Source organism: Equus caballus, chromosome X (assembly GCF_041296265.1).
Source record: "Equus caballus isolate H_3958 breed thoroughbred chromosome X, TB-T2T, whole genome shotgun sequence".
In the NCBI taxonomy this organism is placed as follows: Eukaryota; Metazoa; Chordata; class Mammalia; order Perissodactyla; family Equidae; genus Equus; species Equus caballus.
This window is the reverse complement of record NC_091715.1, coordinates 86,938,770-86,961,198: the sequence shown is the minus strand read 5'-3', so window position 1 is coordinate 86,961,198 and position 22,429 is coordinate 86,938,770. Positions and strand designations below refer to the sequence as shown.

At 35.4% G+C, this 22,429-nt stretch overlaps 1 protein-coding gene across 8 annotated transcripts in view; it reads right to left on the bottom strand.

Annotated features, from left to right (window-relative positions):
* PCDH11X (protocadherin 11 X-linked) overlaps positions 1–22,429 on the bottom strand; it is a 667,170-nt gene that overhangs the window by 355,567 nt on the left and 289,174 nt on the right. For all 8 annotated transcript variants that reach the window (XM_023633704.2, XM_070258690.1, XM_070258691.1 and 5 more), the window contains one exon: positions 6,485–6,565. In XM_023633704.2, coding sequence (XP_023489472.1) covers positions 6,485–6,565 — 81 coding nt within the window. The remainder of the gene's footprint in view (positions 1–6,484; positions 6,566–22,429) is intronic.

The window sequence follows — 22,429 nt, the reverse complement described above, 5'->3', positions numbered from 1 at the left end:
AGCTTGCATCAATCTTTGGTACTTGCTAGCATCTCACTGTGCCCCAACTTCCTCACCTATAAAATAGGGTTAATAATAATAGGTTTAATACTAGTCATAGGTTTTTAATGAAAATTAAATGAGTTAATATTTTAATTGCTTAGAAGGATACCTGGAACACAGTAGGTTTATCTAAATTTTGCCAAACAAAAGAAAAAAAGTCCATTGCCACATATGACTGCCTCCATCATTCCAAAGTAAAATTTGTTCTGCTTTCCTTATTTCTCTTGAATCCCTTTACAGTGTTTGCATTGTTTTATTTCTTTTCTGTGCCAGAGGTCAATTATGTTCTTTGTGGGAGACATATGAGTCACTAGCTCTGGGCATCAAGATTTGGGGAACTAACATCAAGTAACAGGTCCATTCCCCACCCTGATGTATTCTACAGCAGTTGACCAATATTACTGTTTCGAGCTACTCTTTCTCAATGAAAACAATCACAATATGTCTGTATTTAATGAAGTACAGTGCTGGCCAAGTTAATGTCTATATTCATAAACAGACTGTCATCTTAGTAGAAACATTTTTTCATAAGCAAGGCAGTTGCTATTGAAAGTCACAAGAAAACCATGAAAAGACCCCCCTAAAAATATATCAGTTTTATTTTGTTTCATTTTCTGATAGAACATTATTTAGTTTTAAAATTGCTAGCTCACTGAGGATTGTAATTACTAAGAATCATGGGAAGGGAAGGTGGGGGGGATTTATTATGCAAGGGGTAAAGATCAAGTCATTATAAAATGCTGCATTACAAAAAATAAGAAATCCACTCCAACTGGCATATGTATACAGCATGTGTTGAGCTGGTGAATGACCATTTTTGAGGAGCTTTCTGTTGCCCCTAAGTACTGTACAAATGCTAGGATGTTAGCTACAACAAATGTTTATGACCCCATTGGCCCTGCACATTGAAAACTGCACTGGGTGATTTGATTTATTTCCCAACATTACTTAAAAATCACGTTAATTTAAAAAATCTAACTTGGAACTTCAAGGTGTGTACTACAGTTGTGTACATAAATATTTTCTAAAGAGTCTAACAAAAATACTAAAGGAAATGGACTTATAAGGACAATACTTATAAGAAAATGGATACTTCCATTTTGATTTTCTTCACTCAAAGAATAAGTTGACCTATAATTTCATGGTTCATAAGTTACTTTAATTAGTTGAATAGTTGGCTTTTACAGTTAAGAACCATTCTGTTTTATGGGACACCTTTGTAGCATTTGCCTGTTTTTTGAAAATAAACCCTCAAAATTTATTCCAGATGTGCAAGAATGGCTCAACATCCACACATCAATCAATGTGATTCACCATATTAACAAAATGGAGAAGAAAAACATGTGATTATCTCAATAGATGCAGAGGGAGCATTTGACAAGATTCAGCATCCTTTTATGATAAAACCCTGCAAAAAATGAGTATAGAAGGAAAGTACTTCAACATAATAAAGGCCATATAAGACAAATCGACAGCTAACATCATACTCAATGATGAAAAACTGAAAGCTATCCCTCTGAAAATAGGAACAACACAAGGATGTCCACTCTTACCACTCTTACTCATCATAGTATTGGAATTCCTAGCCAGAGCAATTAGGAAAGAAAAAGAATAAAAAGTATTTAAGTTGGAAAGAAAGAAGTACAATGGTCATTATTTGTGGATGACATGATTTCATATATAGAAAATCCTTAAAAATCCATCAAAAAATTAGAAATAACAAACGAATACAGTAAAATTGCAGGGTACAAAATCACCATATAAGAATCACTTGCACTTCTATACACTACCAACAAAAGAGTAGAAAGAGAATTCAAGTACAATCCTATTTATAACAACAACAAAAAGAATAAAATATTTATAATTTAGCCAAAGAGTTGAAAGACCTGTACACTGAAAACTGAAAGAAACTGAAGGAGACAAAGAAATGGAAAGATATTCTGTGCTCATGGATCGGAAGAATTAATATTGTTAAAATGTCCACACTACCTAAAGCATTCTACAGATTCAGTGCAATCTCTATCAAAATCCCAATGACATTTTTCATGGAAATAGAACAAAGAATCCTACAATTTATATGGAGCAACAAAAGACCCCAAATAACCGAAGGAATCCTGAGAAAAAAGAACAAAGCTGGAGGTATCACACTCCCTGATTTCAAAGTATAGTAATCAAAACAACATGGTACTGGCAGAAAAACAGACACACAGATAAATGGAAGAGAATTGAGAGCCCAGAAATAAACCCACACATTTACTGGCAGATAATTTTTGACAAAGGATCAGGAACATAGAGTGGAGAAAGGAAAGTCTCTTCAATAAACGGTGTTGGGAAAACTGGACAACCACATGCAAAAGAATGAAAGTAGACTATTATCTTACGCCATACAGAAAAACTAACTCAAAACAAATGAAAGACATGAATGTAAGACCTGAAACCATAAAACTCCTAAAGGAAAACATAGGCAGTACTCTCTTTGACATTGGTTGGCAATAACTTTTTGGATATGTCTTCTCAGGCAAGTGAAACAAAAGAAAAAATAAATAAAGGTACTACGTTAAACTAAAAAGCTTCCACACAGCAAAGAAAACCATTAATAAAATGAAAAGACAACCTATTGATTGGGAGAATATATTTGCAAAGCATATATCTGATAAGGGGTTAACATCCAAAATATATAAAGAACTTGTACAACTCAACAACAAAAAAATCAATCAAACCAATTAAAAAATGGGAAGAGGATATGAGTAGATATTTTCCAAAGAAGATGTACAGCTGGGCAACAAGCACGTAGAAAGATGTTCAACATCACCCGTTATTAGTGAAATGCAAATAAAAAACGTGATGAGACATCACCTCATGCCCATTTTAACAGCTATTATTAAAAAAGCCAAGAAATATCTAGTGTTGGAAAGGATGTGGAAAAAAGGGAACCAACGTACAATGCTGGTGGGAATGTAAATTTGTGCAGCCACTATAGAAAACAGTATGGAATTTCCTCAAAAAATTAAAAAAGAACTACCATATAATCCAGTTATTCCACTTCTGGGTATTTATCCAATGAACATGAAAACACTAATTTGAAAAGATACATGCACCCCTATGTTTATTGCAGCATTATTCACAACAGTCAAGACTTGAAAACAACCTAAGTGCCCATCAGTCGATGAATAGACAGAGAACATGTGGAATATATATACAATGAAATACTACTCAGCCATAAAATAAGATGAAATCTTGCCATTTGTGACAACACGGATGGAATTTGAGGGTATTATGCTAAGTGAAACAAATCAGATGCAGAAAGAAAAATACCGTATGATTTCGCTCAAATGTGAAAGACAAACAAACGAACACATGGATGTAGAGAACAAATTGGCGGTTACCAGGAAGAAAGTGGGGGAGTGTGAAAAGGGTAAAGGGGCACATGTGTACCGTGACAGATGGCAACTAGACTTTTGGTGGTAAATGCAATGTAGTCTATACAGAAGTTGAAATATAATGATGTACACCTAAAATTTATATAATGTTATAAACCAATATTACCTCAATAAAAATTAAATTAAATTAAAAAAACCCTTTAAAGTCACTATCTATATCATGAATTTTAATTAATTGGTATCTGAATGGTTCAGGGGAACATTATAAAAAAGTTTAAAGATTTCAATGAAAGAATAGAAATAATGTAATTTTCAGATTGCATTCTAGTTTCCATAATTTCTATTTTCAGATTGTTGCTTTTTAAATACAACAAATGACTACTGAATATCTTGCTAAATATGAGATATTTCATAAGGAACCATAAAAGCATATTCACAAAGCAACTATTTTCTCTAAACTGTTCATAGGCAAGCACAATGTTTCTCAAAAACAAGATTGAAAACTCCCTATCTGTACCATACGCATAATAATACTATATAGTGCAATCCACCACTATACAACGTATCTTACATTTCAGTTGAAGTCTCAGGCAGTAAGGACAATCAAGACTGTCAGATACTTGAAAGACTTACCTAATAAAAGAGCCTCGAGCAAAAAGTGTTCATTATGTAAGAAACGATTGTTGTCTCTAACAAGATTTCAAGTTCATAAATAAACAAAAGAACAGTAATTGGCAAGAAACTAGTAGAATTAGTTATATGGCACTCCATTTAGTAGAACACAATCAGAAGTAACTGGCTAGATAGAAATATTGCTGATAGAGTATCTTCTTATTCATAGAGGGAGAGCATTACATAACAATGTCTAATTCCATCTGTCTTCTAATTATTTATGCCAGTCATACTTTATCTCACACTGTTAGTTCAAATTTTTGGACCTTAAAGTATATGTTTTAAAATTGTGTACTTTTCCTCAAAACTGCTATTCTGAAATCTGCAATAGCTTCTTAATCAAGGATAAGATATAGATTATGTCACCTTGTATCCCACATCCTCACCAGTTTTCTTGAGACCAAATCAGACGTGCATGCCTTGAAAGTCTGAAATTTGGCAAAACTTCACTAGTTGAGAATTTAGCAATTTAAACTTGTAACAATTTAGACAGCTCCTGGGTTGCAATGTACCTTTATTTAATTAATCATTTCTTCCCTGCATGTATTAATTCTGTAACTCTTCCCAAAGAGCATAAATTAACTCTGTGAAATATTGTAGAAGTTATTATTACAGAACATATGACTTGTGAATTTCAGAAGCACACATGAAATAATAAACAAATGTGATTTTCCTTTCATTCCATTTGGGTTGTCTTTCTAACACTGTAGATGTGTATTTATGTATCTACATTTTCTAAATTTATATGCTTTGTAACAAATAAAAGACATTTGAAAATAACTGGGTACAGGATAATTTATGGTTATCAATTTGGTACCCAAGAGGTCAGATTCAGGACGTTTACTTTATTAACAAGAGTAAGTCAACCAGCCACAGAATAACAAATAACATACAAATGTTTAGACATCCGTCTCCTCACTCCATTTTTAAAGTTCCCTTAAGGCCTGTACCAAGAAAACAAATTCGATTGGATTTGTTAGTCACATTTTGAGCTGTTCTGATTAAAATGAGTGAAAGTGGATTCTTGAAAAATACCCAGAGGGCCGGCCCCGTGGCTGAGTGGTTAAGTTTGCACGGTCTGCCTTCTGCGGCCCTGGGTTTCACTGGTTCGGATCCTGGCCGCGAACGTGGCACTGCTCATCAGGCTACTTTGAGGTGGCGTCCCACATGCCCCAACTAGAAGGACCCACAACTAAACATATACAACTATGTATTGGGGGGATTGAGGGAGAGGAAGCAGGAAAAAAAAAAAGAAGATTGACAACAGTTGTTAGCTCAGTGCCAATCTTTAAAAAAAATAAAATAAATAGAAATACCCTATAACTTAATTTATTTAAGTCAAACTAGTTTCCCCTTGAACTGATTTGTATTAGTGAGGTTTTACTAAAATTTACCTAATTAGCATAAAACCAAAATACCCTATATTATGCTAAACCTCAAATTTAAGTCATATTATAAAACAGCAATTCTCAATTTTTTTCAGTCCATGATCTCGGAATTAGACTTAAACATCAGTGGAATAGACAACCACTTAGAAGATACTTTTTGAGGAGTGCTTGTACCTGATCCAACAAATAAACTAACTCTGTAACCAGAGGCCCACCAGGACAAATTTGAATTGACCCCACCTCTTATCAACAGAGTGACTAAGAATTGTTTTTCAGAAAATTTGCAAAGGCATATAGATAGAGCATGTGCAGAAGAGGAAATCTTGACCTGAAACGACAGCAGAACCAAAGATTCTCCTCCCCATGGAACCAAAGGACCAGAATGTGACTGGAACTTGAAAGTTGGATTCTCATCAGAGGTGAGGGGTCCGCTGTCTAGGAAGATCTGGTGTTAAAACCCATTCCCCACCTTACCACAAACGTTTAAAATCTTACTATAAAGGTTTAAAACTTTACCGTAAATGTTTAAAACCTTACCACAAATGTATAGAACCTTACCACAAATGCTTAAAGCCCACCAATCCAAACCCATCCTGCCGGAGCTTCCCCGTGCCAGCCTATTCTCTTAACCTCTTAAATTTCACACCAGATCTTGAATCAGGGAGACAGATCAGAGAGCACATCTCTCCTGTCTCCTTGCAGATTGATCTCACAAATAAAGCTGCTTTTCTTTTCCCAAAGACTGAAACTCTAATAAATTGGCTCGTTATGCACATTGGGTGGTAAGCCCTTGCTTGGTAACAACTCCACTATTAATATCAAACCACACTAGGAAGAAATATGGATTTGCTGCCACATTTTCACACTAGAGTCTGGCATAAAACCACCTAAAATCCTTTATGGAACACACATTGAGAAACACAACTTAAGAATATTTCTTACCCATTCATAAAAATCAGTTAAAAGGAATAGAGAGGAAATATCAAGTGTTTCCCTTCATACCTGTGGTTGGGGATGAGTCCAGATCTCCACAGTTGTTGCCTCTTTCATAGGGGTGCGAGAACGTACAACCTCCTTCACTGGCTTTAGAAGGGAAAAAAAAATAGAAGTATTTTTTAGGGGTTTGTTAAAAGTGAAAAACATGGTGCATCGCATACATGCATCAAACACAGGTAAATAAGGTAATGCCTGGGTAAATATCTCTTCTAGATATAATAGTTATTGAGGGCTCACAATGTGGCAGGTGCAGCTCTAGGTAGTGGGAATAAAAAAACAGAAAATAAATTCCTTTTCTCATGGAGCTTACACTCCAGTATTAAATTTAGGAGTTCCATTAAGCTTATGAATGGAATTGTGGAGGACAATTTAAAATATTTAAGTGGGTTAAATTTGAGCTGGAGAGAATTTCAGTCCAATGCTTTTACAACTCTGTGGCTTCGACAGCTTGTATTTGTAAATTCATCCTTGTTTGAAATTAAAGTCTATCCTGTGTCTGCCACCACATCACAAACTTGCTATCTGTTATACAAAGATATTTAATAGACGTTATAAATGCCAAGAAATTTGTGAACCAATACACAGATACTAACCTCCCAGCCCAGAATAATTACCAAGGTCTTGAAAAGATGGCGTCCTTATCAATTAAACTTTCCTCAGGACATAGAGAGGGTACGTTCTCTGTTTTAAAAATATTGAATGCATACTACACACATTTTCTGTACATGTGATTTTAGTATGGGGTAAAAGAATAGGTAAAATGTTATCATTTGATCTATGGAAAGGAAAGATTTTTCAAGGAAACTGAGAAAACCCAACTCAGCGACTGTTGGAAACTTTCATGCTCTAATAGCAGAGCTGAGTAGTAGTGAGAGAGACCTTATATTACACTCTCAGGACTTTGAACTACTGTTTGATTTACTACAATTTGCAGTGTTGCCACTATTACTTGACAGGGTTTGGGAAGGGAGGAGAACATCCCATCAAAAAATATGTCTCCCTGTATAAGGATTATTTTATGCTGATAATTTTTAAGAAACAGCAAACATAGGAAAAGCTCTGAAAACTGAGTAGAAGTTACCCTTTTGTAAGAGACATTGACATTTATAAGGGAAAACTCCATTTGTAAGGATGGCTCCCTCTCTGTACCAATAAGAAGAGGATGACTAAATCTCTAGAAACTCTTATCGATGGAGAAGGCAACACACCTAAATCTGCATAACAGCCTTACCCTTGTTTACTGTGTTCTTCCTGGTAACCTTCTATAACTGGCTCTCCCACCCCCAACATTTTCTTTTGTCTTTAGCTGGAGATGGTACAGGCATATCTTATTTTACTGTGCTTCACTTTATTGCACGTCACAGATACTGCGTTTTTTCAAATTGCAGGTTTCTGGTAACCCTGGGTGCAGCAAGACTATTGGTGCCATTTTTCCAACAGCATTTCCTCACTTCATGTCTCCATGTCACATTTTGGCAATTCTTGTAATATTCCAAACACTTTCATTATTATATTTCTTATGGTGATCTGTAATCATTGATCTTCGATGATGCTACTGTGATTGTTTTGGGGACCACAAACTGTGCCCATATAAGAAGGCGAACTTAATCAATAAATGTAATGTGTGTTCTGACTGTTCCACCAACCAGCAGTTCAGTATCTCTTCTGCTCCTAGGGCGTCCCTATTCCCTGAGACACAACAGTTTTGAAATTAGGCCAATTAATAACCTTACAATGACCTCTAAGTGTTCAAGTGAAAGAAAGAGTTGCACATCTCTCATTTTAAATCAAAAGATAGAAATGATTAAGCTCAGTGAGGAAGGCATGTCAAAAGACAAAATAAGCAGACAGCAAGGTCTCTTGTGCCAGTTAGCCAAGTTGTGAATGCAAAGAAAATGTTCTTGAAGGAAAACAAACAAGCTGCTCCAGTGAACACATGAATGATAAGAAAGCTAAGCAGCCTTATTTCCGATATGGAGAAAGTTTTAGTGGTCTGGATAGAAGATCAAAACAGCCACAACATTCCCTTAAGCCAAAACTTAACCCAGAGCAAGGCCCTAACCCTCTTCAATCCTATGAAGGCTGAGAGAGATGAGGAAGCTGCAGAAGAAAAGCTTGAGTCTAGCAGAGGTTGGTTCATGAGATTTAAGGAAAGAAGCCATCTCCATAACATAAAAGTGTAAGCTGAAGCAACAAGTGCTGATGTAGAAGCTGCAGCAAGTTATCCAGAAGATCTAGCTAAGACAATTAATGAAGGTGGTTACACTAAACAACAGATTTGCAATGTAGACAAAAGAGCCTTATATTGTAAGAAGATACCATCTAGGACTTTCACACCTAGAGAGGAGAAGTCAATGCCTGGCTTCAAAGCTTCAAAGGGCAGGCTGACTCTCTTGTTAGGGGCTAATGCAGCTGGTGACTTTCAGTTGAAACCAACACTCATTGACCATTCTGAAAATCCTAGGTCCCTTAAGAATTATGCTAAATCTACTCTGCGTGTGCTCTCTAAATGAACAACAAAGCCTGAATGACAGTATATCTGTTTACAAGATGGTTTACTGAATATTTTAAGCCTACTATTGATAGCTACTGCTCAGAAAGAGATTCCTTTCCAAATATGACTGCTCATTGACAATGCACCTCGTCACCCAAGAGCTCTGATGGAGACATGCAATGAGATTGATGTTGTTTTCATGCCTGCTACCACAACATCCATTCTGCAGCCCAAGGATCAAGGAGTAATTTCAACTTCAAGCTTTCTTATTTAACAAATGCATTTCATAAGGCTGTAGGTGCCCTAAATAGTGATTCCTCTATATAGATCTGGGCAAAGTAAGTTGAAAACCTTCTGAAAGGGATTCACCATTCTAGATGTCATTAAGAACATTCATGATTCACAGAAATAGGTCAAAATAGCAACATTAACAGCAGTTTGAAAGAAGTTGATTCCAATTCTCATGAATGATTTTGAGAAACTGAAGACTTCAGTGGAGGAAGTAACTGTAGATGTGGTGGACATAGCAAGAGAACTAGTACTAGAAGTGGAGCCTGAAGACGTGACGGAATTGCTGCAATCTCGTGACAAAACTTTAATGAATGAGGAGTTGCTTCTTATGGATGAGAAAAGGAAAGGGTTTCTTGAGATGGAATCTACTGGTGAAGATGCTGTGACAATTGTTGAAATGACAACAAAGGATTTAGAATATTACATGAACTTAGTTAACAAAGCAGCAGCAGGGTTTTAGAGAACTGACTCCAATTTTGAAAGAAATTCTACCGTGCGTAAAATGCTATCAAACAGCATTGCGTCCTATAGAGAAATCGTTTGTGAAAGGAAGAGTCAATCGATGTGGCAAACGTCATCGTTTTCTTAATTTAAGAAGTTGACACAGCCATCCCACCTTCAGCAACCGTCACCTTGGTCAGTCAGCAGCCATCAACATCGAGGCAAAACCCTCCACCAGCAAAAACATTACAACTCACTGCAGGCTCAGATGATGGTTAGGATTTTTTATCAACAAAGTATTTTTTAATTAAGGTGTGTACAATGTTTGTTGGACATAATGCTATTGCACACTTAATACACTACAAGATACTGTGAGCATAACTTTTATACGCACTGGGACACAAAAATTTCATGTGACTCTCTTTATCGTGATATTCACTTTATTGTGAGGGCCTGGAACTGAACCCGCAGTATCTGAGTTATGCTTGTATTTAAGGTGATGGCTTGGGCCATTTCGGAGAATTACTCAGTTTTCCCAGGTATCTCCCATGTATACAGGAGTTACACATGTTACTAAAGGTCTGTTTGTTCTTCTCTTGTTAACGTCTTTTTTATTACAGGGGGGTTTCAGCCAAGAACATGGAAGAGTAGAGGGAAAATTATTTTTCCTCCCCTACAGTTTCAAGTGCCTCACCCTTATCATTTTGCCGTAAGGGTTTATTTTATTTATTTTTACTTCTAGTACATTCTCATAATGTCAAATCAAGAAAAGAAGTGACGAGCAGATTTGGACCATCACACTTTGAAGGCCCAGTTAAGCAAGAATTATTTTGTTGTTCAAATTAATTAGCAAATCACGTTTATTGTACAATGACACTATGGCTGTGACAAAAAGAATGTGGTACACATTGATATGGTCAGGCTAAGCACTCATCACAGTATTCAACTGACAGAGAAACCAGTCAGAAAATTCAAATGGAATGTCTCCTCACAGTAGAATTTCTTCACAAAAATAATTAAGAAATAAAGATGAAACTGTGACTGAAGTAAGTCTCATTTGTTAGCCAAGTAGAGAAAACCGCTTACTGGTGGTGAGTCAATTAAATTGTGTTTGCTTACAATAACCATAAGAAAAGTGTCTAAAGAAAATAAATTTCAGACTATTAGTCTTTCAGCAAGTACAGTTACTCATAAAGTTGAGAACATTGAGAGCAACATCAATAGAGAATTTAAGAAAACAAGGACACAATTTCCAGTGATTTTCCTTGTCTTCTTCATGAGTTACTAGATGTTACCAACAATGCTTAGTTGTTATTATTTACTTGAGGAAGCAATGCCAAGTCTGAACTGACTGAAGAATTAGCCTCTCTGAATGAATAGTCTGTGTAGGAGAAACAGGCAAGAATATTTTCAAAAAGCCTACGGTTATTTATTGTATCAGCAGTTACTTTGTGGAAAATATTTGAGTCTATCATGTGTTATTGAACCGGTAATGTTAACAGTGAACCTCATTCATTGTTAACTGAATTATTGTCATTTCCATCAAAAATAGAAACTGAATATCCTGACTGGCCCTACCATACAAGCAGCTGGATGGCTTAGCAGTGGCAAAGTTTTATTGAGATTTTTTGAACTCAGAGCCAAGATTGAAGTTTTGCTCAATGAGAAGAAGCACTCTTGACCACTATTATTGGACACTGAATCACTTTGGAAATTAGTTTTCGCTGCAGATTCGATAAAGTCTCTTAACTCAACCTAAAATAATTCAACAAGGTAAAAGAGTGTTTAGATGCAAAACTTATACTGCAGTAAAGTCATCTTGATGACAACTAAAAGTGTTTGAATCGCAAGTAATGTCAAGTTACATTATACATTCCCGAGCTTTAGAAGTCAAAACAAGAAGCATAATCTCCACCTCCACACAAATTTGCAATGGATTGCAGCAAATATGCAAGTGAGGAGCTTTGGCATGACCTTAGATTAGAAAGGGTTAATCTTCAGTATAATGGCATGCTAAATGGAAAATATGAAGGAAAGAATCTAATAGAATTCCTTACATGCCTTCCAAGAGATGGATATGTTGAGGTAAAACTATATGTTTGTGGCTTGATATCAGTATTTGAAAGTATTTATTTGTGTGAAAATACATTTTCAGAGATCAGATAAACAGTGCATTCATTTCATTAGTAGGTCTGTATTGCATAAAAAATTGAACTTATTGGGGCCGGCCCTGTGGCCGAGTGGTCAGGTTCGCGCGCTCCGCTGCAGGCGGCCCAGTGTTTCGTCAGTTCGAATCCTGGGTGCAGACATGGTACTACTCGTTGAGCCACACTGAGGCGGCGTCCCACATGCCACAACTGGAAGGACCCACAACTAAGAATGTACAACTATGTACCGGGGGGCTTTGGGGAGAAAAAGGAAAAAATAAAATCTTTAAAAAAAAAATTGAACTTATTATTGCTATAGTTGATGACTTGAATATCATCTCTTGCAATTTTGTGGGAGTTTGTTTTCTCTTTTATTATATAAATTCCTACTCTGGGCCTTTACAGGAAAAGTTTACTGACCCTTGATCTAGGGGAAAGGGAAAGAAAGAGTAACAATTGTGATTAATGGGCAAGTCTATGAAATAAATAGTCTGGTAGACTTTAGATGCACAGAGTGAAGAGAAGATTTTTTGGCAGAGAAAGCAATATGGTCCAAGACAGGGAAACCCAGGATGTGCTCAGCATAACTGGAACGCCCTGGGGATGCAGCTGAATGGTGGAACAAATGTATTTGAGCAAAGTGTGTGCTACAAGAGTTTCCAAGTCGATTTGTGTTCAGCTCTCAGATTTAACTTTATTTTTATATCAAGCCTTATTAGAGTTGCATTTCCCATGCACGTTTTAAGCATCTGATTTAAAAATTTTCTGTCAACTGTGAGCAGCTTTACATCTGTCTGAGCTGCCCTCTGTCAAATGCATAAAGCTGCATTTAAATGTCTATTGAATTAAGCAGGGATGGTATTTTAGGTGCTTAAACGTTTAAAGTATGTGGATGTATCTTGTTCATTTAAATTTGGCAACTAAACATCTCTATTGTATAATATGTTTCAATATTCAAATAGTAGTAAAAGTTTATTGAATTTTGTTTTGTAGAAAAAATTACACCTTAAGGGTAAAATAACACTCCCATCCCCCACAACGTTTTCCCATTACACTCCCTCGTCCACCAAACCCTATAGTTATAAGACTAATAACTAAGAAATCATCTAATGAAACGGCTGTAATATACAAAACTGCTGAGGATTAACTATAATGCAAGTGAGAGAAATGGCAATTCTAAGAAATATTAGCCTTCAAATACATTTGTGCTTGACTTTTTTAAGAAAATGAAGTGTGGTTCATCAGCGACACCTGAGAAATAAAGTGCAGATGTGCATTTCTGTTTCCTTACGTGCACCGCATACTGAACCAAACTGTGTCTTCCCTTTTACGGAATCAGATGTCAAGCCGTCAAGAAAAAAGCAAAGTGCTATAATCACAGTCTTTACAGATTTAAGCCTCATTTTAATGCAGTTCATATTAAGACAGTGCTCAATAGTGAAAAGTGAGAAGTGCGTCTTACCATTGATCTTAAAGAGTTTAGAGAGGTGTCACTGGCCTTACTGGTAAAAATAAAAAAATAATACTTCCAAGAGAAGGATGGATAAACACTGGATCTTCTTCTTATCCCCGAATCGGATATTACTAGTTCATAGTTTAGACATTGGAAGGGAATTTGACGTTGTTTAAAAATGTGTATAATCCTTTAAGCACTAATACATTATTTCACCAGTGACGTCCGGTTGGTCTAACAAAATAGATGTACACGAAAGAAAGATGCTCTTTTATATAATTTCACGTTTCAGAATTCTGAAATTTCATCGCTTAAAGAATTGGTCATAGTCTGCTTGAATGATTTTATTTATGGATATGGGAAAGAGCTGGCTCATATGGAGCATTGATTCAGAGTAAATGCCCAAAACTCTATTACATCTCCCCCAATTTTCTGTCTGAGGTAAGAAGTAAGGAAATTTTCAGCCAAATTTCCATTCTCAGAAATGTGAATTATAGCTCAAAATATATACAGTGATATAGATTTTGTGACAAATGGGAAAATATTTTCAGCTTACAAAGGATTTAGTTTTTCAGGAAAATAATAAGAAACTGTAACAGCTTACATAAAAGAATAAAATTCACTTCCCAAAATATCACTACCTTGCTGAAAAAGACTTGTGAAGTAACGTAATTTGATTGAACCCTCTGAGTCTGGGAGTACCTTCTAACTATGCTTCTCAAATGTTTTCCTGACAGTGTCACACAGACTCTGAGCTTTAGTGACTTATATTAACTGCATTCTTTAACCTAACTAATCCCAAAACTAGTGGGTGAGGTAAACCTATACTGATTCTGTGATAGCTTTAAGGAGAAATGTGGGATGCATCCTTTATTCTCCCACCTGGAAATTTTATTGCCATTCAAACCTAATGGTAAGAAAATCATAGAATAAGATCATGATATTTCTGACTGCAGTCTCAACATTACATTATTGTTTCAAATCTAGCAAAAGGAGAGTCCAGAGGAGCTTCACTGTATTTAGCAATTACATTTCTTTCTCAAATGTAGCAGGTTTTCCACTATAAATGTATGTATGCTTCCGTTTTCTCAGTAATCATACACACACTAGGAATCTCAGATTTTGCAGAAATGTGACATTCTAAATTAGCAGAGTCATCACTTTATTTTACTTGCCAAAGACTATAAGTGAGTTTAACTGATAGATTATTGTTACTTCAGTGCCATATAGTGGACATAGTGACAGATTAGGGGAAAAAAGTCTTCTCAACCATCATATGAGACATTTCTTGGAGTCCTCTGCAATATCCAACACAATGATATATGCCTAAAGACGTATAAGTATGTGGGTGATGTTTCTAGTGATTACATTTATAAAAACTTTTCCTCGTTCTCGTTTACTTCCTTCTAAGAAATTAAGATCTTTATTATGGAAATAATATCCATCAAAACTATGGCAAAATTTACAAATATGAAATGTAATCGATGCTTATTTTTGCCTATGATATATTTAATTGAAGGATTTCATGTTAAAATCCTTGGCAGAATATCAACTTTTAATTTGTATAGTAAATTACAGGGCACATTTTTCAATTGCAGTGAATACACTCCAGAAATTTCCTGAAATTGGACAAACCCTTAGATAATTCCTACTCTCCTTAATGTTTCTTAAGGTCCTCCTGCCATGCTTTTCTGTCTCACAATTAGCAGAGGTGGTAGACAATATCTAAGGAGGAAAAGATAGATGTTTAAAAGAGATTAAAATCTACTCAGCAATATGGTATAACAGTGGAAAAGGCAGGGACTTTGCAATCTGCATCCAGCTCTACATCTTACTAGTTTTATGAACTCTGTCAAGTTAAAAACGACTCTCAGTTTCATCATCTGTGAAATGAGTGTAATACAATGAGCCTTTCAGGATCATTGTATTACACCGAGTTACTATAGTAAAGTGCCTGGCGCTTTATAATTATCCTCTTCTCTTGAACTATTATGGACGTATCTTCCCCAATAACATGACGTGGAAGCCATCTAGAGCCGTCCACCACATGGTTCCCTCTATCTCTGTCTCCGTCTCGCTCTCCTTTCACCTCAACATTTTTGAAACTAGAAATTCCAATTACTAACAAAAGGCTTTTGTATATCTGAAAAATAAAAATCACCAGCTGCTACAATAAATAGCACAGTAATGTGATGGTTGAGGGAAGAGGAAACAGGAAAGGCAGACATTAATTATTCTTTACTTTTTCCAATTATTACATAACCACTAATTAGGAGAAAAGTATTTTGGTTATAGATAAATTTCTCATAGCCAAACAAAAATAAACTATTTGTGAATTTAGTTGGCATTCAAAGAAAAAGTTGGTTTATAGAACTAGAGACTTCTTGAAATCTTCAAAATTTGAGAATCAATATTAATCATATTTATGAATACGTAGAGATAAATAAAAATACACAAACCTAAATTGACTATTTTAAGTTTTAAAATGAATTGACTAATTAAGATATTATAGAATGCATCTAAATTTGCTTAAAAATCAATGAAATTTTTTTGGATAGAGGCAAGAAGGAGAGGAGTTGGATTGAATGAATTTAAGCACGGAGTTTGATATTTGCTATTCATTTAAAATTTTCAAGTATCCTTAAGATATTCTGTTTCCTAAAACTACTGTATAGATTGCATGCTTGAAGAAATATGACAAACTTAAGCTTTCCTAATAAGTTATACAGAGTAAAGTGTTCCCATGTAAACTGACAAACTGAATTTATACTATGTTTTTTGGAGATGAGACCAGGCCAAAAATGGACAATTTATTAATGTTTCCTGTTCACAAGGTAATGGGGGCACATTTGTCAGAATTAAAGGGACATGCAAACCTATGTTTATTAGCATTCTGGCACAGATAGGACATTAAAAATCTAGAACATCTTTCATTCTCTGATTAATTGTCCTTTATTGTTTGTATGTTTTTTGCTTTGTTCGTTTTGGTTTTTACTTGCTAATTGATGTCGAGACATGGATTTCTAAAAGCAAAACACAAATTTTATAGTGGTAGATGGAATGGTGTGGAAATGATTTAACACCAGTTTAATATAAACTAAAATTTATTTTAAGACCATATATCTTTTTCTAGGATAAGTGCCATCATCAAAGCAAAAATGATGAGGTCAAGAAAAATAGTGTTGGGTTATTCCATAGGTTTGTCTAGTATTTTCCAGGATGGTCAGAGTCCCTCTGAAGTGGTTTGGCATCACAAGAATATGCTGATCCTCCTTCTGGATGTAGTTGGACCTAAGGCAAATGTGGTGAAAAGAGAGGAGTAATTTGGGAGGAATATATTCATTTATCCATAAGGGTTCCAAGGGTTCTGCCAAAAGCAAACAGCTATTTTGAAATTGTCTTCAAAGGTAACAAATCACCAGGTGGAAAAATCAACAAGCTTGGAGGACTTAATTAGATCTTTTATCTTAATCATCAACGAGATGAGTGTTCGGGAGTGTGTTTAAGGAAGGGGGAATGTTATAGCAGGGGGATGAATTAACACTTAAAAGCTCAGAGGTTTAACAAAACCTGCCATGAGATTTGCCAGATGGTTTGGTACCGGATTGTAAAACTTGAAACTAATCTTCGTTTAAGAGTTTTAATGGTTGTATCTCTCTTATAAAGCCTCTTGCTCTTCTGCTAGGGTGATTCTGCAAAATTATAGATCAGGCTTTAAAGAACGGCTTCTATGAACAGAGTCTCCTTAAATCTCAGCTAAACTGAGCAAGAAGATTACATGTTATTATGATGGAGCACAGCAGGATTTTCCCCCAGCAAACATAATGATGTGAAAAAGGATAAAGCTATCACTCTGTGCAAAGAGGTCAGCCATAGAAGAACAATGCTTTTCACGCAGATTATCTGCACATGCTGAAATGTTCACATTGCAAAAGCTTTTTCTTAATGTTTCTGTGAAGAGCTCTGATCCTGACAAGCATCCAAATCTAGATAGCAAGACCCAGTGATCATATATCTCTATGAGCTGGCCTGCCCTAGGGCACTTGGAAGAGATTGTATCTGTCACAGACATTACTGGAGAAAAATAAAATATAATATTTATTTCTCAGGTAATTTATATTTAATCCTAGCTTGTCAATTTTATTTGAGGAAGAAGACATTTTCTCATTTTTACATAACTTAAGCTTGTTAAATTTAAGAATAAAAAAGCACACAAGAGAGCAAAAAAGTAACTACACAGAACCGTAATTCAGTATGTATTTTCATATCTTAGCATTCCTACTGAAAGCCAATTACGCTATGTGTCATAATAATGAGCCTCAAATATTCAGTAGAAGAGTTACGCAGTCATCAGATTAATTAACACCAGATCGTTTGAACTTTCATATTTTAAATACCAAGCCTTATCAGAAAATACCAGTAAATTATGTTTAACACCTTAAAAGAATAATTTATGTTTGCTTATTCATTAGATTATTTCTTGCTTTCACCTCTCTCAGAATGGCTGAAAATTACTCCTCAAAGTAGACACTTACATTTCAAACTAATGGCTCCCTATTACTTTTCAAGAACTTGACCCAAATAAAGACACACATATGTACATGTACACACATGCACATCTACACACACACACTACTATAAACTTCACTTAGTCCTCATTTTCAAAGTAATTTTTGTCATTGCTGTGACCATAAATTCCTAAGAATAAACTATATAAGTGGCATCCAGCCTGATCTCTTAAATGGTTTCTAATTATTTAAAGGTGACAATGAAAGCATTAAAAACTATTCTAAACTTATAATTCAGAAATAACAATTATACATGTTCAAAGATTTTATACATTGTTAGAGCAGGGGTAGGGGTAGTGGGAAACTTTTGTTATAAAGCACTTTTTTCCACTAGGAATTGAAAGAGCTCAAAAGAGTGAGATCAATTGATTATTCAGCATCTTAATGCAGGGTGGTTTTTATATAAAAATTTATTATTTTTAATTTCTTCTAAGAGATGTGACAGTAAAAATAATTCGTGTATTTATGGCACACTTTTAAAAGCGTGTCTTTCACTTGAAAACATTTCCATGCGTAGATCTCTTTAATGGAGAAATATATAATAATTTATTACACGTTATAGTAATGTGCAATTTGAAAGATAAAAGTAATATTTGAAATTAGAAAGAAAAATACACCAATAAGCTGGCCAAATTTATGCTCAAAATACTAAGTGTGAAAGCAATTTATCAAAAATTATAATGTCCTTATTATTCACAGAAATACAGTATAAATTAGGCTAAACTCCCAAAGATTTAACTACTCCCTGCAATGAAGACTACCATACAATGAGGATAGTTTAGGTTATTGGCATCATTCTTGTTGCCATTAAAATAAAATTATAAAGGGACTCTAATGCATATAAACTAGATGTCATCATAAGGAGTATCTGCTATACATCTATAGTACTAATATTATCCATAGGCCCCCACAATCTATGTTTAAGATGAATTAACTTTTTTCTAGAACACACACACAAAATAATGCCTTTATCACTACCATCAGTTTGTAATTTTGCTTTCAGGAACTCTCCCTAATGATTATGTCAAATGAAAAAGTCTCTCTTTGTTATATATTAAAATTTGGATTGATAATTTTTGAATGTTAAACAAGTTTATCCTTAGCTATAAATGAATTATAATTGTATCATCTGTGTCTACTCTAACTTCCTATCATTCAGACATCAAAATGATGACACCAATTATGTAAATAGAGAATGGAATTATGGACTTATAGTTTTATCTTCTATGTTTTCCAAGGTGAACACAAGATATGTGGCAAAAGATTTGTCAGAGAACTGGTGGCTGAAGCGATTATGAATCAGCTTTCTTTTCTAAAAATCAATTACAATTCACAAATTAAAGAACTATGCACCTTTTGCCTCCTAATATCAGGACATTAAGTTCAAGAGTGGGACAGAAAGAGGGAACAGTCATATTTCCTTATGGAAATTATGATTTACCTCAAGATTTATATCATAAGACACAAAAAGGCACTTCTTCCCAACCTTAAGTATTTGGTGAAGGAATGTTAAAAATTTACGAAATCTATGTTTCAACTCCAATCAAGATTCACATACCATGTAGAAACAAAGTCTTACTAGATTTCTTGTCCAAAAGAAAACTGTCCTGTGAGGCTGCTGAGTTTTTCAAAGATGCTATTTATATTGTTATTTGGCAACATAAACATGGCCAAATAAGCGCCATCATTGCTACTATGAGAACTTGGTTTAGTAAGTATAAATTCAACGCTAAAGAATTAAAAACAATCCATGTAGGTACACTATTTAAGCTATTCAATAAAATCCGTTTTTAGCACAAAAAACTCTTAATAATTAACTATTTTAAAAACACTCATTAGTATTGTTTGCTAAACATATATATCTGCAATTCCTAGGTTGATATCAATAAGCCAGTAATGAACTGAGTCAAGATGATTTCTATAGTTAAAAAAAGTGCTAGGCTAAGGTATTGGTAAATCTATTTTTTTGGTAAGAACCTGAAGAATATGCATTATGATTATATTAAAGCTCTTATATAATAATGACATTTCTAATTCCTCAAGAGATACTTCTGGGAATCTCGAGTGATATGATAAGAAAATATTTTGACCTGAATTAATCTACAATCTACATCAATCAGCTAAGAACCTGAAACAAAGAGTAAACAGAAGAATAGAGAGTAATCCAAATAAGTAAAGTTGGAAAAATAATAACTATAATTATTAAGAAAAGAAAGAGCTTAGCTTTCTGAAATATGACTGGAAAAAATGTAGGCAAAAAAGAGATGTGACCTATATAGCTGCGCATCTGCAGTTACCTGTTGAATTTAAGAGGATAGGTGAGGAAAGGGGCAATATTCTAATGTCAAGAACAAAAACAAAATAGAGTCCGTATCAGCTTAATTAAAGCAAATTTAACTTCACCAAAAAAAGGGAATAACAAGAAAAGATGAAAATGGAATTCTAAAATTGGAGTTAATTTACAAAGAGTAGAAAAATAATCTCTGGTTATCTTTGCATTTAGGCATTAAGAAAGATTTGCACATCATAACGTAATCAAAAACAGTAAAAGCATGGCTGGCCCCCTGGCCAAGTGGTTAAGTTCACACGCTCCGCTTCAGCAGCCCAGGGTTTTGCTGGTTCGAATCCTGGGTGTGGACATGGGACCACTTATCAGGCCATGCTGAAGTGACAGCCTACATAGCACAGCCAGAAGGACCTACAACTAGAATATACAGCTATGTACTGGGGAGAAGGAGAAGAAAGGAGAAAAAAGAAAAAGAAGATTCACAATAGATGTTAGCTCAGGTACCAATCTTTAAAAACAAAATCAACAAAATACCAACATCAACAGTACATCTCTTTATGTTAGATTTTCTAAATTTAAGAAACTAGATTAAAATCTCTTCAGTTTATCTCATAGCAGATCTTATAGTAAATGGTCTTTAAGGACTAATTAAAATGGGGAGAAAAGTAAAGGTGAATGACCCATGCTTCTGAGAAAGCAAACATTTCATAAATCAAGAGTTTTATAATTCTTATATTATTACTTTCCCATCAAACGTATTGAGGAAATATTAATTTATTTATTTACTAGACACACTGAAATGTTATTTTTAAAAAAGACACTCATTATATACATACATAAGACCAACAGTGAGATTATGGAAAAGACAGGAATGTTGAAATCCTTTTGAAGTCAAGAGAAAATGCAATTACTTGGCAATGTTGACTGGGTATAGTGACTGCAGAAATAAACTACACTAATAGCAAACCTTTTAAGCTATTATTTCTTAAACTGTCTACTTCACCCTAAGCCTAACATGACTAAATAATATGTCTAATCTAGTTCAAATCTGCAGATTGTATTCTAAGTTTTAAATATCTAATCAATTTGGCTTTTTATTTGTAATAAGTTCTTTTTTATAAGTAGTTTGAGTAGATAGGTAAAAATAACACAGAATTTATGAACAGAGGCTTCAGAATCATGCCGACCTGAGTTCAAATGCCATTTGTGCAAGCTAACTTGTTCTAAAACCTTGTACAAGTTAGTTAACTTGCTTGAATTTCAGTTTCCTCATCCTTAAAAAAGACAATGAGCTCAGTTTTTGGAAGACGAAGGTACAGGAAAATCCTGCGCATGCCTCCTCCCAGGGGCACAACAAACCTACAACTACCTGTGGAACAATTTCCTCTGAGAGAGATCTGGAAACTCGATGAAAAGAACCTCCACAGCAAGAGACAGCGCAGAGAGGGGTAGAAGAGGCAGAGATACAATCCTACTGAGGGAAGAAAATCAACCCTAGCCACAGCACTTCACAGTCAGGAGCAATCTCAAAGGTATGGAGCTTTTCTCAGAGGAGCAGGATATTCAAGCTCCACATTAGACACCCCAGCCCTTAGATCCAGCATAACAGAGGTAAGATCCCAAAATACCTGAGTTTGAAAACCAATGAGGAATACACCCAGGAAAACTATAGAACTTCAGGGAAAATGAAACCTGCTTTTAAAGGGCTCACACACAGACTCACTCAAACAGGAAAGCAGCACAAAAACACCATATATAAAGGTGCATAGTCCATTGGTAATAGAGACTCACTTACTAAGCTCAGAGCATATCCCAGAGAGGCAGGAGGTAGCTTCGGCCCCTCCCTCCAGGGACTGAGACACTGGAGGTAGCCATTTTTGTGACCCAGTTCAGCCATGCTGACACAGACACTGGCAGATACTTTTTGGAATCCTCCTTCCAGCTTGTTGTGCAGGGACCTGCCCTTCCCACTAGAGCACAAGAGGCAATTGTGCACAGCCAGGCAGTGTAGGCAGCCTGCTCCAGGAAATTGTCCTGCCCACCAGCACACCTCAGGCAGTTGTGTGTCTCTGGGCCACAAAGCCAGCTCATTGAAGGGAGTTGGCCTGCCCACTAATGTGCCTGAGGAACTTGTGCGCTGCTTGGCCACATAGCCAGCATATGTCTGAAGCCTGCCCTACCCAAGAACAAGTTAGCAACAGCTGTGCCAACAGACTGCAAACCAAATTGCACTGAGGATGAGCCTAGCCTACTTGCACGCCTGCAGTAAT